The 20623-nt window shown below is 38.4% G+C and overlaps 2 protein-coding genes across 2 annotated transcripts; both read left to right on the top strand.

The window, feature by feature from the left end:
* The first annotated feature begins 3108 nt into the window (after positions 1–3108).
* On the top strand, positions 3109–5358 carry si:dkey-251i10.2 (uncharacterized protein LOC562682 homolog). The gene is made up of 6 exons (XM_054611783.1): positions 3109–3113; positions 3768–3925; positions 4615–4727; positions 4894–5003; positions 5099–5163; positions 5249–5358. The coding sequence occupies exons 1-6, from the start codon at positions 3109–3111 to the stop codon at positions 5356–5358; spliced, it is 561 nt and encodes a 186-aa protein (XP_054467758.1).
* A 6306-nt stretch (positions 5359–11664) lies between these two features.
* Positions 11665–17941, top strand: opn4xb (opsin 4xb). Its single transcript, XM_054611782.1, has 9 exons — positions 11665–11831; positions 14014–14147; positions 14271–14474; positions 14676–14847; positions 15220–15381; positions 16694–16801; positions 16946–17108; positions 17318–17455; positions 17543–17941. The coding sequence occupies exons 1-9, from the start codon at positions 11665–11667 to the stop codon at positions 17939–17941; spliced, it is 1647 nt and encodes a 548-aa protein (XP_054467757.1).
* Positions 17942–20623: the final 2682 nt, after the last annotated feature.

Below are 20623 nucleotides of genomic sequence, written 5' to 3'. Positions count from 1 at the left end.
AGGAACCACCACGGCTGAGTGTGCTCGCCCCAGAACATACTACTACTCAAGCCTTAACATTCCCCATAATAATCCCCTAAAAATAAAAAAGAGTAATTTACAGACATAAGGAAGTGTAGACTGGTGTCAATATTTGTTATTTTATGAAAAGATGATTGTAGGAGAGTTTAAAAATGTACATATGGGTTCCAGGGTGAAACAAATACATTCAGTGAGTTAAATAACATAAGATCTAATTTCTTTTAACAAGTAATGTTCACTGTTTGGTAAATGGTTCATTGTCACATTTTCCCTTTCAAAAATTAACCTCGCAATAAATGCTAACCGAATAGCCTGCTTATGGAACAACATTTTGTCATGAATGGCAGAGCGCTCTAAATTTTTTGGGGTAATGGGCTCAAATCAAACATAGAAAAATAAACAGTCTCAAACGGTTTGTGGCCATTGCGCGATCAAACACTTTTCAAATGGTATCTGTCATAGAATTGATAAAACAGTTAAAGAAAAATCTTCTTCCCTGAACCATATTCAAGTATTTGGGTTGCTACACTTATACTTGTTGGGAACAACAACCTGTGAAAAACCCACAAAGCAGTTCTGGATCTAAGAAAACATTTTTTTATACCACGGTACACAAACAAACACACAGGAACACAGTGTTCAGGAGAGGAATGGTCAGCACATCCCAACCAAAAACCATTGAATTCAACTGAAATTGGATTTTTGATCCCCGTCATTATTGCGCTTTGTCGAGGTCCTTTCAATCCCCAGCAAGGTTGCAAGATCGACATTACATTTCAGAACATTCTGATTGATTTCATACACTTTTGACGGCTGCAACACAAACCAGCTATGAAGTATTCCCTTGAATCTGTAATGTCTTTCTCCCGATCACTGTACAGTAATGGTTTTGACATGAAGGAGGACAGATTCAGCACACAGCTGCATTATGTTAACGTAACCATGTCACTGATTAAGATTACCCTTGTGATGTCAGCCGCTCTTCTTGGTACCTCTTACCATCTCTAAACGAGTAATGAGTGTCGATCAGTGGAATTTATATTGTATTTTATTCGACTGTGCGCCCGCTGTTGTTCTGTCCTGTCTACTTAACACACACAGAAAATCGTGTACACATACACACAAACACGCGGCACTCCAGGACATTTTTCTATGCTTGAAACTGGAATTACATTAAGCTCCAGGGCGTTTACACTCAAATGCACTAATGAATTCAGCTGTTTCATATAGAAGAAACCATTTAGTTACATTGAGGTCATCCATGTCTGCTCACAGTTTAAGGTTAAAGGTAACCTCTGAGAGATTTGCTCTAAACATGACAGATTTAATTCAATTGGTTTTATCTAATTGTTCTGTACGTTCCCTCTGTATCAAAGCTGTTATCAGAACAGTTACCTAACCTGTATCCCAACCCTAATCCATTTTCTCACTCAGAACATTAATGTTGACTTGAATACTATAACAAATCATATTACATACACCAGGAACACTATAACCTCATCCTGCTCTACTTACCGCTAAACCGCATTTAAAGGATTGACCCACCCAAATAGCAGAAAAACATATTTATGTTCAAGTTATTTCTAGTTTATGCTTCATGTCCAGGTGTTCAGCATAAAATGGCAACCCTTTAAATGAACACACTGACTATTGTAAAAGCAAGAGCTTTTGGAACAAATTTACAATAAATGGAAAAGTCTTTAAAAATATGCATTGTCATTGCAACAGCCTGATTAAAAACTTTTAATGTGACAATAAAACAATTAATACACTGGTGATGTGGGCTTTGATAAGAGGCTACAAATGACAAGCCTAAGAACTGGGCTAAAACAAAAGATGCATTAATTAGACACATTAAACTAGTACAGAAAAAAAACTTACACCTTCTACTGGCTCTTGTTTCTCTGAGTAATTCGGCTGCCTCGGGAGAGATTTCCAGATGAATGGAAATAACAGTGGAAGTCATTTGACCTTTGTCTTTGTGCACAAGTTTGTCTTTGCTCACCTAAGGAACACAATGAACTGTGTTACCAAACAAGGTGATGTTCTCTTAGATCTCTATTCCCCATGTTCACTATACAGAACACACTGTTTAGTCTTGCCAAATAGGGATATGTGGTTTTTTTGCGTGTATAAAAAAAAGAATATAGTGTACAATGACTGTGCATTGAGAATGAATAACTTAGCAAGTGCCACAAAACATTATCAGACAAGAATGTCAGACTCTGCTGCAACAGCCTTTATGAGCTATAATGCTTCTTAAAAAACTTTATTTAATGATAAATGATGAAAGAGTCCAGTTCATCCTCTCAGGGAGATGTAAATTTAAACAGGTGAAAGCCAGAGAGAACATTTCGTGGTGCCTGGCTCTGTACATATTGAAAGCCCAGCCAGCTTCTTCCTCTTAGTGTCAGGTCCCACCAGTGGTTCTTTTATGTGTAAAATCAATAATACATACGATCTACAGACACCAGACAGGAAGTGTGAAAAACATAGGGACAGAACTTCACTTATGTCTATTCTGTGATTTAATCACAAGCGAAGACAGAGTAAGTAACGTCTCTATTCTTGTTTTGTTATTAAAAAACTTAAAAAACAAAAGATTAGAATGTTTAAGGACACTCAGAAGTACTCTTACAAATGAGAGACTAATCCTTTAAGCCCAAAGATTTCACATGTTCATGAATCTAGGAAAAGGTTTTTTGAGGACTGAATTAGAGACTAGGAAGATATTCTATGACAAAATAAAACAAAGAATAAATATACAATCGGTAAACTTTAAAAGACTATTTTTACTCCGAGAGAAGCCTTCTATCTATCTCACCATCACATGATACTGATTACTCTTTGGGGTCTTCTCAGGTCACTTAGTGTTTTTTCTGCCTGTTTCTAGTGTTTGCTGATAGTGACGACATTGTGGAGCCGGTTCTCGTAGTAGCTTCTCCTCATACAGTGTTGAAAAAACACATCAGTTCTCTTGTGACATTGTTGAAAAAAAACATTATTTTGTAATGTTACACTGCCTGATAGCAAACCTGCTCAAATGCACAACATCGGAATCCAGGTTTGTCAAGACATAGCTTATACATGAGGTAACTGCTTCCATGATATGTGTAGTGGACATTGATCATTTAATTCAGTATTGGGGGCCGAAATCAAAGTCTTTGTTTTGTGAGTACATCTCCATCTGTTTTCCAAAAGTAGCTGTGTGCTCAGTACAAAGTTAATCCTTTGTGATAGTAGAGCTAAACAGTCAAGTCAATGTTGTCCAGTGGTCGTCTTATATCATGAATAACCCTTTAAAAAACACATTTGCAGGTATTACTGTGACTGAGTGACTTTTTCTTTTTTGATCAAGGGGATTTTTGGTTTCATAAAAATGCTTTAAATGTAGGACTGTGGTGTAGTACATATTCATCATGTGATTTTCTTAGAAAGCTCTTACCGTCAGCCACAATCATTTCTAAACAAGAAATAGACAAATCAAAACATTTTGTTTTCACTGGAGGAAACTTTAGCTTTTTTTAAAATAAAAATTCACGTGATAAACATATTTCATGGTTGGAAAAGTGATTGCTGAAGATAATTAAAATGTGGTGGTTGGTGACTCAGAAACAGGATTTTCAATCCCTTGGCTCAGTTCTGTGCTTCATTCCCGACATCACATGCTGCTATTTTGCTTGCGGTGCGGCCGCTTCTAATTCAGCCTGATGAAGTTGTTGTTGCCTGGTTTTATTATGCTTCAGATGCTCTGTTTTGCTGGGGGGCTATCCCAGTGGTGCACCCACTGGTGCCTGTGAAGACATGCTGCCTCGCCATTCTGGGGTGCTGCCTCAGCCTTCACCAGCGCCATATGCTCTTCTCACCAACACCAGGATGTTTCAGCCAGGCAAGGCTATTAGAGGTAAAATGTCCAGGATTACTCTTAGACATAATATTAAAAGCATCACAATATATACATACATTATTAACAAACCAGTAGACATGAAGCTGTCTATATATATATATATATATATATATATATATATATAAACTTATTGATGTATACAAGGATTGATTTATAGTCAAGGACATAAAAGAGAATGCATATATTTGTTTAAAATTTACCAAGTTTATGGGATTATGTTTTCACAGTTGACTGTGCTGATAGCAAGGGAACCTTTTTATCTTACATTTTTAGCTTTGTTGTTTCTTCTTGGATGCTCAGAATCAACCTCAAACTCACATCCTTGCATCTTCTACTCAACTCCGTGTGCACTTTTATTATTATTTCAAGCCATTATATTTATGTTAAAGCTGCTATGAGACCAATGTTTTGACATACTAAAAAAAAGGAAAGTGACAACAATGTTCCTTGGACCTTTTCTGTGTACATCTATGCATCTTTTTGTGAGAGACTAAGTGCTTACGTTTGACATCCATGCTGGTTTACAAATGGTATAAGTTTACTGTATGTACTCATTATTAATATGTACATATTATTCATCTGTCATTTAGTTTAAAGGCTATATTTTTATAAAGCAAATGTAGATGTTAAGATAAGACATTCAGTGCTGGTTCCAATAACTGCTGTACTATTGTGTGTTCTTGCAGTGGTTATCACTGGACCAGAATACAGAGGTGTGCTTCTGGAGGCTCAGACAGTCGGAAGCACTAATGCTCTGGGTAGCTGGCAAATCCCTCCTCCAGACACAAAGTTTCTTCAGGTGAGTCTTAAGGACCTAGACTCCTGAAACAAGCAGACACGGAAAGACACAGAAAAGGACAGATTTCCCTGCTAAAATTAGTCCAGAAGAAGATATGTTGCTTACCATCTTAAGTCAAAATGGTTTTGTGATGTGAATTTGATGTGGATGTTTTTGAACTGGGCAGTGCGCAGGAAATACACAAGGCGCTGTTACTCATTCCAACACCAACCTGAAGGGCAACACCACTGTGTACAGCTGGATACCACCAAATTCTACAAGCAATGTCTACTTCATGTAAAGCAAACTACTTTTTCCTCTTTTTTTTTTGCAATCTCAAATGCATAAAGCTGATTAAAACCTCTGTTCACTTACTCTTTATTTTTTTGTAGGGCCACAATCGCTCAGCAGCGCACAGTCTTCTGTGTTAATGTGAAGTCCAAACCTCTGATCAGAGGTAAGTACAGCAGGGTGATGAATTAAATGTAAAATCACAGATAGATACTTCTGTTCTGATTTGGTCCTCATCTTCTGCTTCCTAGGGAAACCCAGAGGTCTCAGTCTGGCTACAGATGCAAGTGCAGGAATGGCTGAAGAAAAACCTATGCTTCTTCTTGTGATATGTTTGCTATTGTTACAGGTGCTGGGGTGAATATCTTGCTAAAATAAAGGTTTCCTGCATTCTGTTAGACTCTGAATGAGGTCTATTAAAATCACAAAATCAGTTTTCCATTAAAATCAAACATTTTGCAGACAATGTTTCATAAACCCGTGAATTTAGATGATTTGTTATCTGGATTTTTGACTAAACATGGAACCTAAATACATAGATTTTATTGTGATATGGTGCATAGGGTCCATATCACACTGCAGATATAACTAGCTACTTAATGTGGAGCTTAAAAACATTTGTGCACCTAGTTTTTACTGTGATGTGGTCCCTATGGTTCATATCACACAGCATATATAATTAGCTCCGTCTATCTTGACAATATCCATTCACTCGCTGTGGACATAAATTATAAATGTACCTACATTTATAATGCACAATGCAGTCTTGTCCATAGCTTTTATGGTGTGTGTTCAGTCCTATTTAATACGTAAGAAAACACGTGGTCTTTAAAGAGAAGAACCGGGGAACCTTTACAGACCTGAGCTGCCATTAAAAGCATTTCAACGCTTTTCAAGACTTTTTAAGAGTACGTTTCTAAGAGTACGTGTGAATATAAGAAGACAGTTAGTCAGTCTTGTGACACCCTCTGGATTTTGTATGTTGGATTCTCTACTACAGTACATTTTACTGTAATGGATTGTTATCAAGCTTGATAAGCAAGACTTTAAATCTCTTCACATATTATATGGATCTGTATTGTATACTTATGTATCTAAGATGATCAAGTTAATCCATCACTTCTCATAATAATAAAAAAACTCAGCAGATTAATTGCATTCCTTTACAGTGGGAGAGGTGGGAGCAACGAGGGAGAGAAATGGATTGATAGAGAGACATCCAGAGTCCTACTGTGGTTGTTTGTTATTGACTGAAATTCATTCCACTTATTGGAGAGCGTGTTATGGCCTGCTTTTTCCACTTCGTTTGATATATAACCTAGATTTCCAATATGGTGGTGAACAGAAACCCAGGCAGATACTAAAGAGGCTTAAGGCATGCATTACATGTGAGATTTAAAGCTCTAATACCATATACATAATTTCCTGCTTGACTCCCACTTCTCTGTTCCACATGCTGCTGCATCTCTTAATTTCAGCACCTGAAACCAAAGGAACAGGCACACAGTCTACTTTTACGAAAGCATGGTTAGCTGTTAGAATGAATTAAGTGTTTTTATTCACAAACCTGTTTAGGGCGATTATAGAAACAAAGCCCACCATCCATAAACAGCAAACAACACAACACTTTTTAGTGAAGGTCGAGGACCTTTCAAGTTAAAGACTGGTATATAAAGACTGATTCCCCTGTCTAAAAATGAAAAAGTAAATCTTGATCACAGAGACAATAAAAATAAGAGCCTTTCATGAAAGGAATACATATGATAAAGTCAAAATGCTAAACATATGTTTGCACTTTTACATTACATTACATTACATTACAGTCATTTAGCAGACGCTTTTATCCAAAGCGACTTACAGGAAGTGTATTCAACATAGGTATTCAAGAGAACTACTAGTCACCAGAAGTCATAAGTGCATCTCCTTTCTTAAACAAGCATCTTAAGGCATAAACCAGAGCAAAAGTATAGTGCAGAGGCAAATTACTACGAAAACAATAATTGCAACAGACTAATACGAATATAACAAGTGCTACAAACCACTACGAATAGGATAAGTGCAGTAAACGAATACGAATTCAATAAGTGCAGCGGACTGATACGAATACAGTTCAAAGGAACTTTCAAAGCATTTGGTGAGAAGGGCCAAGGAAAATGTAAATAGACATTTGTGCCAATGCAGAAGGAGTTATCCCCTATAAACCCTAAGCCTCTGGCTCAGGCCTTTGCACAAAAATGACATGCCAAAAATGAGTAGAGTGTATCTTTGCAATTACTATTTGAGTTATCTTGGTATCATAATAAATTAAATGATTAATATGAATAATGAATACTACTTGTGAGAATTCTGCAGTGTAAGCATCAGTATATGTGTTACTGGGTCACAGTAAATAAAGATGGAACACAGCATAAGGGAAAGATATAATTTCCACCCAACAAAACACTTTTAGAGTGAATATCCCTTTGGAATGATACAGTTGTACCTCTAACAAACCATATCACAACATCTGAACATTACCTGTGTACAGACTGAGGATAATAAAATGAAGCAGGACGAAGTTGGAGAGGTTTTAGCAGAGGCATGTTGAAGCAGAATCTTTAAATTGGCCATTTGGGTACATTTTATCATATGTGCCGTTTGAAATGTTCTCAGGTAACTGTAAAACTCTTTTTATTTAATGTCACTATAGGTATATATTCCATCTATATACAACTGCATTTGTATTTGTTTTTAAAAATAAATAAATCAGACCTCTTTACATGTCTCCATTCAAAGAAAACCTTAACCCATTGATCTATTTGACCAGCTCTGTATTGAAAGCCAATGCCTTTAAGAGGAGTGCAGTACCATGATTAAACCACTAGCTGGATACAAAGACCGGTTTTCACATTGAAGGCTGAGGATAGGCTTTAGGTTTGTTGCCAGAGGAACGCAGAGTGCAAATGAACACAGACGGCTTGAGTCAACTCAATAGTTATCCAGAGACATCTGTATAGCCATTACTGGCTTTGGTATGCCCTCAAACACAAGTTTTGATCACAAATCAACAAAGAGTGAAGTTTATTTTTTCCTCTCCGATCCGCTGCTGGTTCATTGAGTTTTGGTCATAGAGGGATTTGACTTAAACGTTGGAATCTGTGGAGACTCATTTTTTTACAATGGCATAATGTTAGTGCTGTTCGCATGAAATAGCAAACTCGCTGCCCCTGGTACCCCAGCCTCTCCGATTCAAGAGGAAAGGAGAAATTGTGAGATAAATTACATCATCTTCCATCATCTTCTGCACTTTCTTGAGTAGGCTAAAATTGATAAATGCATTCAATCCCACCCGACAAAGCCTCTTGGTGCTCTGTACAGTATCTATAACTTATTTGCCTCAGTAGTGAAATATTGATCTCCAACTGACTCATGTGCCTGAGGACACAGTACTGGTCACAAGGTCAGCACCACTCAATAATAATTAGTATATTTTCCACTGTGCGCCAAAAGCTAGCTATAACATGGGATTCAGACCTAAGCACCAGCACTACCAGTTTGTTCAATACTAATTGACTCATTGAAATGTTGAATACTGACCTCCTTTGCTCAGGTCATGCTCTGTGAATGCAACACCAATGATGTGTTTTTCCATCCAGACAAGGTCATTCATCCAGATGGTGTAGAGTGAAATAGAGGGGAAGCTACAGATAGTTGGAACTCTGAAGATGAGAGACATGGACTTATAACTTGACAAACTACAGTGCAATATAATAGATATAAATACTTTTTTCACCAACACCACTTTGTGTTGAAAAAAACCCCCTAAGTTTTTGATTTGCAAGCAGGCATTTAACCTCAGTTTTTGAGGCAAAACAAGTTATTTTTCCCTAGGATGCTTTCCATTTTGAAAACATAATAATTTAGTAATCAAGTCTTACAAGTAGAGATAGACTCCGGTACTGTCAAGCAGAAAATATATTTTACTGAGTTGTCAAAAATCAGGTCTGCAACAGGCTTTCTACAGGAAGAAAATTGCAAAACTACTTTTAGCTCTTTTTCTTTTTTACATAATCATTTTTAAAAGACCTAAGAAGCTCCTGAAATATAGAATTATTTAAGATAGCATTTCTACTTAATCAATGAAATCTTTATAAATAAGTTCAATATACTTTTCAAGAAAAAAATGAATGGAGCTGTCATTTTGTGCAGAAGAGTTGTATGAGGAGGATGTCCTGCCTCTTTCATCTTCCTCTAATCCCTCTTTAATTCACTCTTGGCGCACAGACTGTATTAACAAGACAAGTGGCCTTGCAGTCACAGTCAGTGTGAAGCAAATCAACATAAAATTTGGCCTGATTTATGTAATCAAAAGTGTATTCTACATCGTTGAAATGTGTTTATTTTCATTGAAATACATTTATATCAACATTCATGTAGCAGTAGATGTGCTGGTATATATTTCCCTGCTGTGCTGACATAAACATAAACATTGTAACTGTGATTAGGTCATCAAATCTGGCAGATCCCTACAACAGTAATCTCTTAAAACATCTGTCCGTGCGGGCTGTGTGAATGTGATGTAGTTCACAAATGCATAAACCCAAGTACACATGCATGCATTTGAGGACAAACGCACACACATAGGACACACAGTTACATGTAGAGTATCACATAAGTTCTTATTCCAGGCAGATCAAACACTGATCCACATGCATGCACAGTGCGCAGATTAAGGCTATCCCTTGCTGTAGGGGCTTAGTTGACATCTCTGTCTAAGCTCTGAATTCTTCACCTCCCTCTATTCCCTTCATCTCCTTTACAGCATGTTCAGCACCATAAAAAGCAATGACCAGCAGATGAGGCATGCTTCCTTCTGATGTCCCGTCGGCCATCCTAAGAATATCATTGAGAAAAGGGCTTAATAAAAATTCTCCTGTTTGCTCTCCCGAAATGGATCCTGATGATATTAGCACCACTATTAATACAATTATATTTATTGTATTGTACTCTTAATATACACACTTTATCAAATTTAAATTATACATTGACTAACCAAACCGTATGTAATATATTAAAATACATATAAATATATAAAATATTTAAAATATAGGTTGATGGTTTCACCACAATACAACACACAGATTGAACAAACTATTATTAGATGTTACTCATTATCATGTTTATTTCCCAATTGTACTATCCTATTGGCAGATTTCGATAAAGCCTCTGAATGTACTCATTTAGACAAACCGTACTACAGTGTTTTTGTTTCCTTTTTTGTGCCATTTAAGACTTTCCTAAAGCTGACCCTTCTGCACATTAATAACCTGTTCCTACAGCTAAAGATAAGGTATGACATGTTGTGTGTGAGAAGTGTGTGTGGGTTCTGGATCATGATGCGTGCCTTATGAGTCAGAGCTGTGGAGAATACTTTTGAAATGGGAAGACCAATTAGTCTGATTTCATGAGTGATCTTAAAAAGTCTGTGCGTGCACTATTTGGACCAGAGGACATGTGTGAGTGCTCGCATGCATGCAAGAGGTTACATAGCCTGGTCAGCATGTTAATTGACTGGCTGTGCTGAATTGCATATAGGTAGGAATCAATAGACATGAAAGGTGACATGCATCGTAGTGTGCATGTGCTAGTCTACAAAGTCAGAGCTGAAATGGCTGTTAATGCTGGTAGAGTTAGTGAACATGATGTCTGTTATGTAAGGATCTCGTAGTTAAAGGGTGAGAGCTCAGGGCTGGGCTGTATTACATGGAGAGTGGGGGAGAGAAAGAGAGAGAGAGGGGGGGGGGAGCGAGGCGAGGATGGAAGTGTGTTTGAGGAGAGGAGAGAGGATGACAAGAGGGCAGGGCTGAGTGAGCAACACAGAGCAACATGGGACAGAGGGAGAGAGACACATAGAGAGAGAGATGAGCGGATAGGAGTCACCATTTGGCAAGACAATCAGAGACAGGCCTCTGATTCAAGGCTTGGTGCACAGCTGGTGTGACGGGTGAGGAGGCTGCAGGCTAACACTGAGTGGACGGAGAGTGACAATGTGCAACGAGGGGGATTTAATATACTGGATGTAGATTATCAACTCACTAACCCAAGTATCAAACTGGAAACATTAGGTGGAGGACAAGTTGTTGAACTGCCGACCAGAGTGGAGTAACAGAATGGATGTGGCTTCAACATTTCGTACATTTGGAGATAACAAATGACCTCATGGCTGTGGACGTCGTCTAGCATCTAACACTACTGGACAAAGAAGTAAAAGAGTAAAGAGATTTTTTTTTTTTTACCTTCTACAGTTTATTACAGGTTTTTTTGGCGTTTGACATTTGGCATTAAAAAAATATATCATTTTGTACAGATTACCCTTTTCAATCTTCTAGCTTTCACTCCAGAAGTGAACATATGGACTTCACAAAGTTGAGATCAGCTGCTCCTTCATATTCAGTACAGAGTACTGCCTGGATGGTTTACGAAGAACAAGGGCTTCCCTCAGTGAAGTGAATCTTGATCAATCTGGACCTTAATGTAGCACGATCTGAAGAATACACTGTACATCTCCCTCGCATCTCTGGTGCAAATGATACTACTATGGAGCCGAGACACAAGCAAAGCAAAGTTTACAAAGTTCTAGACCCACTGCACTCTGCCAGGTTGGTGGTCTTGATGAGGTGTTCGAACCATGTGGTCCACTGAGAGGATGGAGCCAGAGAAAGCCAACACCCAGAGCAGCTTCTTCACCAAGGTGGATGTGCCTGACCATGCTCACTACATCGTTGCCTTATTTGTCTTTGTCATCGGGACGCTGGGCATCACTGGCAACGCACTGGTTATGTTCGCCGTCTATAGGTGGGTTTGTGCAAGGGATTTTTTTTTTTTTTTTTTTCAGATTTTCATTTTTTTATTATTGTGTGTGCCTGTTCTCTTCAAGGGAGCCCTTATCATTTTTTTAATGTGGGTCTCTTTATTTTAATCAGAGCCCTGAGGGGATGTTATAAACACTCAGATATGTTATGGCCTCACAGAGAGACAGACAGAGGGACTGGGTTGTGTGGATGTGTAAGCTAAAGGAGTTTGTGTTATTTTTGTGGACTTCGATTGTAAGGAATGCATTATTGCTGTCTTTAATTCACTGCATTGTAAGGTTCAGTATTTTCCATGTAATTTACTCTCAAGAGGACCAAAGGGGCGATTATCAGTGAAATAATCTTGCATGTTAGTGTTCTGGTCAAAACATCATTTAAGTAGAATGAGGAGTTAATCAGAGTAAATTGGTCCTGCACTCTTGAGAGATATTGTGAAGACCATCTTTAATATTATAGCAGTGATATAGGATCACAACTGAGGCTTTTAATTGTGCTCTTACACAAATGTAATTATTTGTATGCAGTGTAAAAATGTTATTTTAAATTGGTTTAATTTATTTATTTTTAAGTTGGTCTGAAATGTGTCTAATTTCTATTATATTTTTCCCCCTCATAAATCAAATTTACAATGCAATTTAAATCATTTGTGAAATTCACACAGTCCATTTAAAGTCACATTCATGTCATTCTGCAAGATGAGTGACTCTTAAATTATAAACATTTGTTGAGAAATGGATGAATGTACGTTATTTGTTGTGTAATTAGAACTGCCGTTGGCCTCGAATTGTGCTACTAACATTAACGGTTTCACAGAAAGTGGGTCAGAGATAGAAAGTGTGTGTGTGTGTGTGTGTGTGTGTGTGTGTGTGTGTGGTCCGGGGATTGTCAGAAGCTTTTAGATTTCATCTGCCCATAACGGTGGATAGATTAGATGGGTTGGGCATTGTGTTGTGCTGATAATTTGTGTTTCCTCAATCAGAAATGTGCATGATGTTATGAGTTCCAAGAAAATTAATTTACACACAAAAACACACAGACACACCTACACACAGACACACCTACACACAGACACACCTACACAGCAAGAAAGAGAGAGTGGGGGGATAATTGTCTCTCAGGTGAGATGTCATGATTTTCCAGGAATGAAGTAAGTGCTGTAGTAATAGCTATGTGCACACACAGCCTCTTGGTCACGGAAACAAAACAACACCAGTGATATAAAAACAGACAAACACTTAAATACACATACATTTCATAAAGATATTCAAAGGATTACCTCACCTGATGGTTTGGTGTTCGATCAGAGAGCAGCCATTTTTGATTCAACAGTTGAGAAACAGAGATTAATCAATGAAAAGCTGTGGAGGTAGACATCAGGTCAATATGCTGCTTAATCAAGCTGCTATGAATGAAGGTTCACACAGAGTTGACCAGTTCAGCAAAGAGCTTCTTACTGATCCATGCTGAGGATTAAACAGCCCTGTGTTTATTGACATATGCATTCAAAGAAGATACATGACACGTTAACTGACCCTTTTTCCTTCCCCTAAAGAAAGAATGACTGACAGACATTTGGTACAACACACAACTAAGGGAGAAGCTAACTTATGCCTGAGCACATCCGTCAGCTCTTCAAAGTCTATCTAAGAAAAGGAAACAAGCCTTTTGAACATGCTTTTCAATTTAAAAGTTTGTTCAATTTACAGTATATACATATTTATTGGCTGCACATCTAGTTCTACAGTGGCTCAGAGGAACGATCATTACACTATTATATAAAATGCCAATAGATTGCCCACCTACCACTTATTAATAATAACTGAATATAATATCACAAACAAAATCAAATCTTGCTCATAATGTAGCAATAGATGTCCTGAAGCACACTTCCCTGCTCTGCTGACATAAACATAAACTAAAGAATAATAAAGTAATAAAATAAATAACTAAACTTTAGTTAAAAGATCTCAGGTGTTGACTAAACCAAGTGAATTAAGAGCAAAACGTGTGTATTGTTACCACTGGCAATAACTCTTCCCTTCCTTTACACTCTGTGTGTGTGTGTGTGTGTGTGTGTGTGTGTGTGTGTGTGTGTGTGTGTGTGTGTGTGTGTGTGTGTGTGTGTGTGTGTGTGTGTGTGTGTGTGTGTGTGTGTGTGTGTGTAGCAACAAGAAACTCCGTAACCTGCCTAACTACTTCATCATGAACCTGGCAGTCAGTGACTTCCTCATGGCTTTCACACAGTCCCCCATTTTCTTCATCAACTGTCTCTACAAGGAATGGGCGTTTGGAGAGATGGGTAACACTCTTCTTTCTTTAACAATTGATTTAAGATCGTACTTTTATCTAAATGACATAAGATGAAACAGTATTTTGCTCTTGTTAACACGTTGATATGTTTGTATGCGTTCCTTCTCTGCAGGCTGTAAGATGTACGCGTTCTGCGGCGCCTTGTTTGGCATCGCCTCCATGATAAACCTACTGGCCATCTCTATCGACCGTTACCTGGTTATCACCAAGCCCCTGCAGACTATTCACTGGGGCTCCAAACGAAGAACCACGCTGGCCATCCTCATGGTCTGGCTTTACTCTTTGGCTTGGAGTCTGGCTCCTCTTGTTGGCTGGAGTGAGTTTTCATCTCATGCCACAGAGCTGAAGCTCATTAATACAGTACATGTTATGTAAGAGTCTAACAGAAACAGGCTGTAGAAAAGCTGATGTAGCGATTGATGTAACTGATCCACCAGCAATTACTCATGTCACTAGAATCTTAACCTACTGTTTCCCCTGATATCTTACTTCCTATGATTTCACTTCACCCCTGTAGGCTCCTATATCCCGGAGGGCCTGATGACATCTTGTACATGGGATTATGTCACGTACACATTGGCCAACAGGAGCTACACAATGATGCTGTGCTGTTTTGTTTTCTTCATTCCACTGGGAATCATCTTTTACTGCTATTTTTTTATGTTTCTGGCTGTACGGAAGACTAGCAGGTAATGTAACTCTTATATCCGAGAGTATTTGAATATAATGTGGTTTTTGCTTGTGGACTGCGGGTGGAGATACATGCAATAAATATGAGTGTGGATAAATGTCCATGAATTACAGAATACCACTGTTAAATAATCCATAGATACATTTTGATTTGCTTTTCTATGCTGTGCTTCTAGCACTCCGTGTAAAACGACCCACTTTTATTTTGTTACTTACTGTATTTACTCTACTTACTATGCATCTTTAGATACATTAGTATTTGGTACACACGTTAGGAGATAGCTGTGTAAACTATGTCTAAAAACTGTGCTATACATCTCAGTCAATGTAGATTTTCTGCCTATATCCTTACAAATCCCCTATATCTACAGGGAGGTGGAGCGTCTGGGGACTCAGGTGAGGAAATCCACCCTGATCAAGCAGAAGTCCATGAGGAGTGAGTGGAAGTTGGCAAAGATCGCCTTTGTTGTCATTGTGGTTTATGTCCTCTCCTGGTCACCGTACGCCTGTGTCACACTGATTTCCTGGGCCGGGTAAGACTCCTTTCATAGATAAGATTATTTTCTGCTGAATTGGTTTTAGTGTGCTTGTACATTTCTAGATAGTATTCTTTATCTTATACATGTTCCCTCTATAATAGCATCCCTGCTATGTTGTGATCAGTGTACTCTGAGGATTCCAACCATTTACCTTTTAATGCATGTAAGAGCTGAATACCTGAGTCTACCAGTGGCACTGTGTGTAGTGTGCTCTGCGTTTAAACATGCTAAACATGTTGCTCAATACATTTTACATGGAATTTGTGGAATTAGTAAGGCAGCACATGTAGTAGGGTTAACAACCCAAATTATATAATTTAAACAGACATGAGTTTATGGTCTAAATCGCTAGTTTCTAGGCCTTTTTAATACCGCATCATGTTCATTTAAAGCAAATTATGGTTCCATTAAGAGTAAAATAGACAATAAAGCAGGGTATGCTTTAGGAAGTGGCTACCTTGTTATTGACAGGTCACTACCACAGTGTTGTCTGGTCTTGGAGTTGGCTGTGTTTTCGTCTTACAACTTTAAACCTTGCGCAGTGTGTTTTAAGTTCAAAAAATTGAATTACAACATTTTTGGTCACCTCAGTTCTTATTCAGCATATGTACTTAGCTCCACCCTCTCGAGTCACCTGTGGTTGCAAAAAACAAGATGGCTACAGCCAAAATGTGACAATCAAGGCTTTAAGCGGAAATAATTCATGGAGAATTAAGAATTAAATGAGGCTCAGCTGGAAACATTAAATAAACCTACTTTCAGCAGATATACAATATTATAGCAGTAATGCTAAAGTTCCATAACTGCCCTGCTACACTCTGCCTTAGACTGCTGGTCATCTGGGTAAAAATATTCCCAAAATGTTGTTGAATGTGTCATTATGTAATGTAATAACTGGAGGTCAAGTACCCCTGGATGAGTGACATATCAACAGACGGTGAAGTTCTCATAAGTCCTCTGCTTATCCAACCCATCACAACATTCACTAAACCATGTATCTCCTGGGAAATACAGAAGGATGAGGTGTAGTTATGTAACTTTGAAATCTTTCCCCTGCTCGCTCACAGGGGAGAGGTTGCCATAGACACACACACGCAGACATACACAGACACAAACAAACAACACACACACATGCAGATCAGATAGACTGATCCACCCCTCTGTGGCAGTTGGCACATTTTTGCTAATCCCTGATCAAGTTTACGCCGTCCAATATGTTACCAAATATAGAAAGAAAAAGTAAACTTTGAGTTGCGGTGATGCCACGACAGTTTTTTTTAAACTCCTGTTGTTCTGTCTCATTCAGTCATGCCGACATCCTGTCGCCCTACTCCAAGGCTGTCCCTGCTATCATAGCAAAAGCCTCAGCCATCTACAATCCTTTTATCTATGCTATCATACACAACAAGTACAGGTAAATTGTGAATCTGTGTCATGTTTTCTATTATTCCTTCACTCTTTATCTTATCTTGTTTTGGAAATCATAGTTCCTCATATCCCTCTTTGAAAGTAAAACCAAATAAATTGTTTTTGTTCCTGTTTTTCTGTATTTCATTAGGATGACTCTGGCAGAGAAGTTTACCTGCCTGAGGTTTCTGTCTCCCACTCCTCGAAAGGAATGCATCTCCTCCTCCATCAGTGAGTCCTCTTTCAGGGACTCCATCATCAGCAGGCAGTCTACAGCATCAAGGACTCACTTTATCACTGCGTGCCCTGACATGGTAAACTTTTTTTTACCTGTATTTTGTTGTTCTATATGATGTCTTGTATGGGCTCTCACTGATCACACATTTTGAGTTTTACTTTTATATTCCTGTTTTTAGGTGAAGTTAAATAACATGCTTTATGTATCTGAGGTGAATTCCTCTTTAATTATTTCCTTTCAGTTGTCATTCAGTTCAGCTCACATTAACTCTGCTCGGTCCTGCAGGTGTTAAAGGATGTAGAGATGGAGCCTTTGGGAAGGAAGTCAGGTGACTCCTTCAGGAGCATACCGTCATACAGACAGTCTTCCAGAGGCCGGTCCTATAAGAAACAATTACAGCCGAAGACCCAAGCATTGGAGAAGGTGAGAAACACAAAATATAAAAACTGTGATTTCAGCTTACATGTGTTTTGGGTTATTGAGAAAACCTTTTCTTTTTCACATTGCCAGCACCCATCTACCATGAGAGAACCATCGAGCACCTGTGACCATGAACTGGTTTCCAGTTCTCTCACAGTCGCCTCTCTCCCCTTACTGGTTCTTACGAGGAGGCGCAGCCAGAGTCTGAACAGTGAGATTTCGGATGCTTGGGATAGGAAAGGCAGCATCGGCGATTACCACAAGAGCGACTCTTTTGATTCACTGAATTTTGGAAAAATCCCATCCACTGATCCCAGGTCTCCTCAGGGTGTCCCGCGCATAATCGTCATCAGTCCCACATCTGAAAGCAGCCTCATCAAACATGACAGTGTCTGCTTAGAGGACAGTGTTGAGGCAATGGAGAATAATATTTTTGTCAGCCTAAACTTCTCATCAGAAGTCTTTGCGGCTGTGGAGCTACTCCCATGACCAGCTGGACTTGGTTGGACAATAATTACCTGTGTACTTTTTGTTATAATTTGTCACCACAGAACACAACTCACAGGCTCAGACTTGTTTTGCATGTGGACAAAATATTTCTCCACCAAAATGAATCATGTATACCACTCTGTTGCTTAGATAACTGTAGAAAGGTTTGTATGCAAAATGAAACAACAACACCTGGCTCTGGTATGCAGCGTGCATACGTGTGTTTGTCAGACTTTGACAGGGACTGGTGCACCCTAAAAGTCAGCATGGGGTGCAGTCATCTTTTGGTTGTTTTCTAAAAAATGATAAATGTAACAACATATTTTCATGAGTTTGGGGCCAAAGCTTGTGCAGATGAGATTCTTAGTTTAGCTATATGAAACTGTGATGTCAGGTTCTGAGATGAAACGTTTGGTTAATCTAGACACACTTCATGTGTTATCTGCTGCAAACGGAAAAGAAGACATCTATATCCACCTTAATGGGAAAATGGGACGATTTAATCCCCAAAAGATTACTGTTCATTCTGACTCATATCACACAAACATTGCTAAAATAACTTGAAGGAAAGAAAGCACAGCAATAACTTACGGCTGTGAGGATGTTTTTATAGTATTTAAAGTATACATATTCAATTCTTGTCTTGTTGTAGTAGTTCCTTCGGGCAGCGTGGACCTCCGCAACTTTTCTTTGGCAGGGAAAGACGTGGTATGATGAACAGTTGAGATATGCTGTGAATACTAGCCAAAAGACTCAGGCAGGGTCAAATGTGTCTCATAGAACAACATTCTGTTAACATTTTCCTTGTGGTGACTTTAATATGTCTTGCTCTGTGTGGACACAGTGCTTTGTAATAACTGCTCCACTGTTTCCTTACACTATTCCTGTGCATATAAAAGAAGTAACTGAACTATTTTTGTTGTGTGTAAATGCTACAGTGTTGTTGCCAGAGATCTGAGTGAGTGTGTCATTCAAAATCACACTAAAGGAAAAGAAGCACCAGTAAAATAAATGTATCTACAGCACACATTTGACCAAAGATGTTTGCTGAATTATTATTATTCTCATAATAATAATAATTATTGTCTCGTTAATTTATTAAACTTTTTAAAAATCCTTTCTTTTTAGACAGATAACAGAATCACTCCAGGGAATTAATAGCAACTCCTCTTGCTCTTAACTGGTTGTTCTTAAAAATTATAGTAACTCTTGATTCACATCTGTTAACACTTGGTGTATTGTCTGTATCATCTGTGTTTTAACATTTGATACTTGTGCATCTGTTCGTTTCATACCTACAAACATTATGGGGGAACGAAGGTGAGGAAATGTTGGGGTAGCACTTTGTCATGTTAGTTTATGTAACGATTAAACACTCTGAATCCACCTTTTGTCACATTTTCATCAATCTGAAAGGAGCACACATGATTACACTTGTATTTTACAGATTGCAAAACCCCAGATTATGTTCAGTGACAACATTTGAGGCAAGTGTTCTTTATTTCTCCAATAGCTACGCATGCATGGCAGCAGCAGAGTGGTTAAAGAAAGAGACTCAGGCTCTGGTACATAAACTGTGGTTAAAGTAAAGTACAGCCAGTCCACATCTAACAATTCAGAACACATGTAACTATCTTCTTATATACTTTACTTACAATATTTTTTCAGTTTTTTTTTCTCTTCATGTGGAAAACAAAGGTCAGCCAAAACCACTGGCCTGGATTTTTTGGAGTGATTAATGACATAAGTTATACGGTGAGCTATATATAGTTTCAGATCTGCACCACATGAGTTATTAGAGGAAAAATCTGGTTCATGGTGATAAAACTGAATGTTGGATTTTGATTTAGATCTGCTTTGTATCTTCATGTTGTCGTTTAGCAGCAGTCCAATATTTCAGTGTTTGGGAATATGAAGGTAGGAAAGCATATTTCCAAATTCTGGGGCTGAAGTTGAATGAACAGTGAACCATGTGGATAATTGGTGAATGACAGTTGGAGCAGCTGTAACTGCCATATGGAAGAGTGAAACACCCCTCACATGGGCAAGGTCCCTTGCATACTTTGATATCATACCACATTAAGTGCTGTATTTTTTTTCTTTCAATTTTATTATTTTTTAGTACGTAAAACAGATAATGGAGAGGTCACACTGGGTGAGTTCTGTAAGTGTTGTTGTGGGGGCTACATTGTGACTTTTGACCTCATAAATCACTCTTCTTCATCCCCTTTCCTTTGACCTTTTTTCAGATTATATCTCACCAAGATATACCATATCCATTAAATGCCTCTGTTTAAGTGAATATTTGGCAATTAACTGACTTTATTTTGAATACTTCTAATTAAAAGACACGTCTGATTGTCTGCCTCTCTTGCTTTTTTGTGCCCATGCTGCCTTCCTGTCCCTCCCTTCACCTCTCTTCCCCCAGGCCCAGTCATCAACTCTACAGGTTTGCCATTCTCCATCCATCCACAAGATGCCTCAGACTTTTCATGAGTGTCAGTCACATGACTCTTCCATCCACCTGCTCACCTGTTCCTCATTCCCCAATTACCCCGACAGTATTTATACCATCCCATCTTCACCTTGCTCTCAGCTCATTGGTGCTGTATGATGCCATCTGGAACCTGAATCTTATGAGTACCTCGCCTGCCCTGTTCCAGTTCACCCAGGATTTTCTGT

Source organism: Anoplopoma fimbria, chromosome 13 (genome assembly GCF_027596085.1).
Source record: "Anoplopoma fimbria isolate UVic2021 breed Golden Eagle Sablefish chromosome 13, Afim_UVic_2022, whole genome shotgun sequence".
NCBI lineage: Eukaryota > Metazoa > Chordata > Actinopteri > Perciformes > Anoplopomatidae > Anoplopoma > Anoplopoma fimbria.
This window is presented reverse-complemented; position numbering and strand designations above follow the sequence as displayed.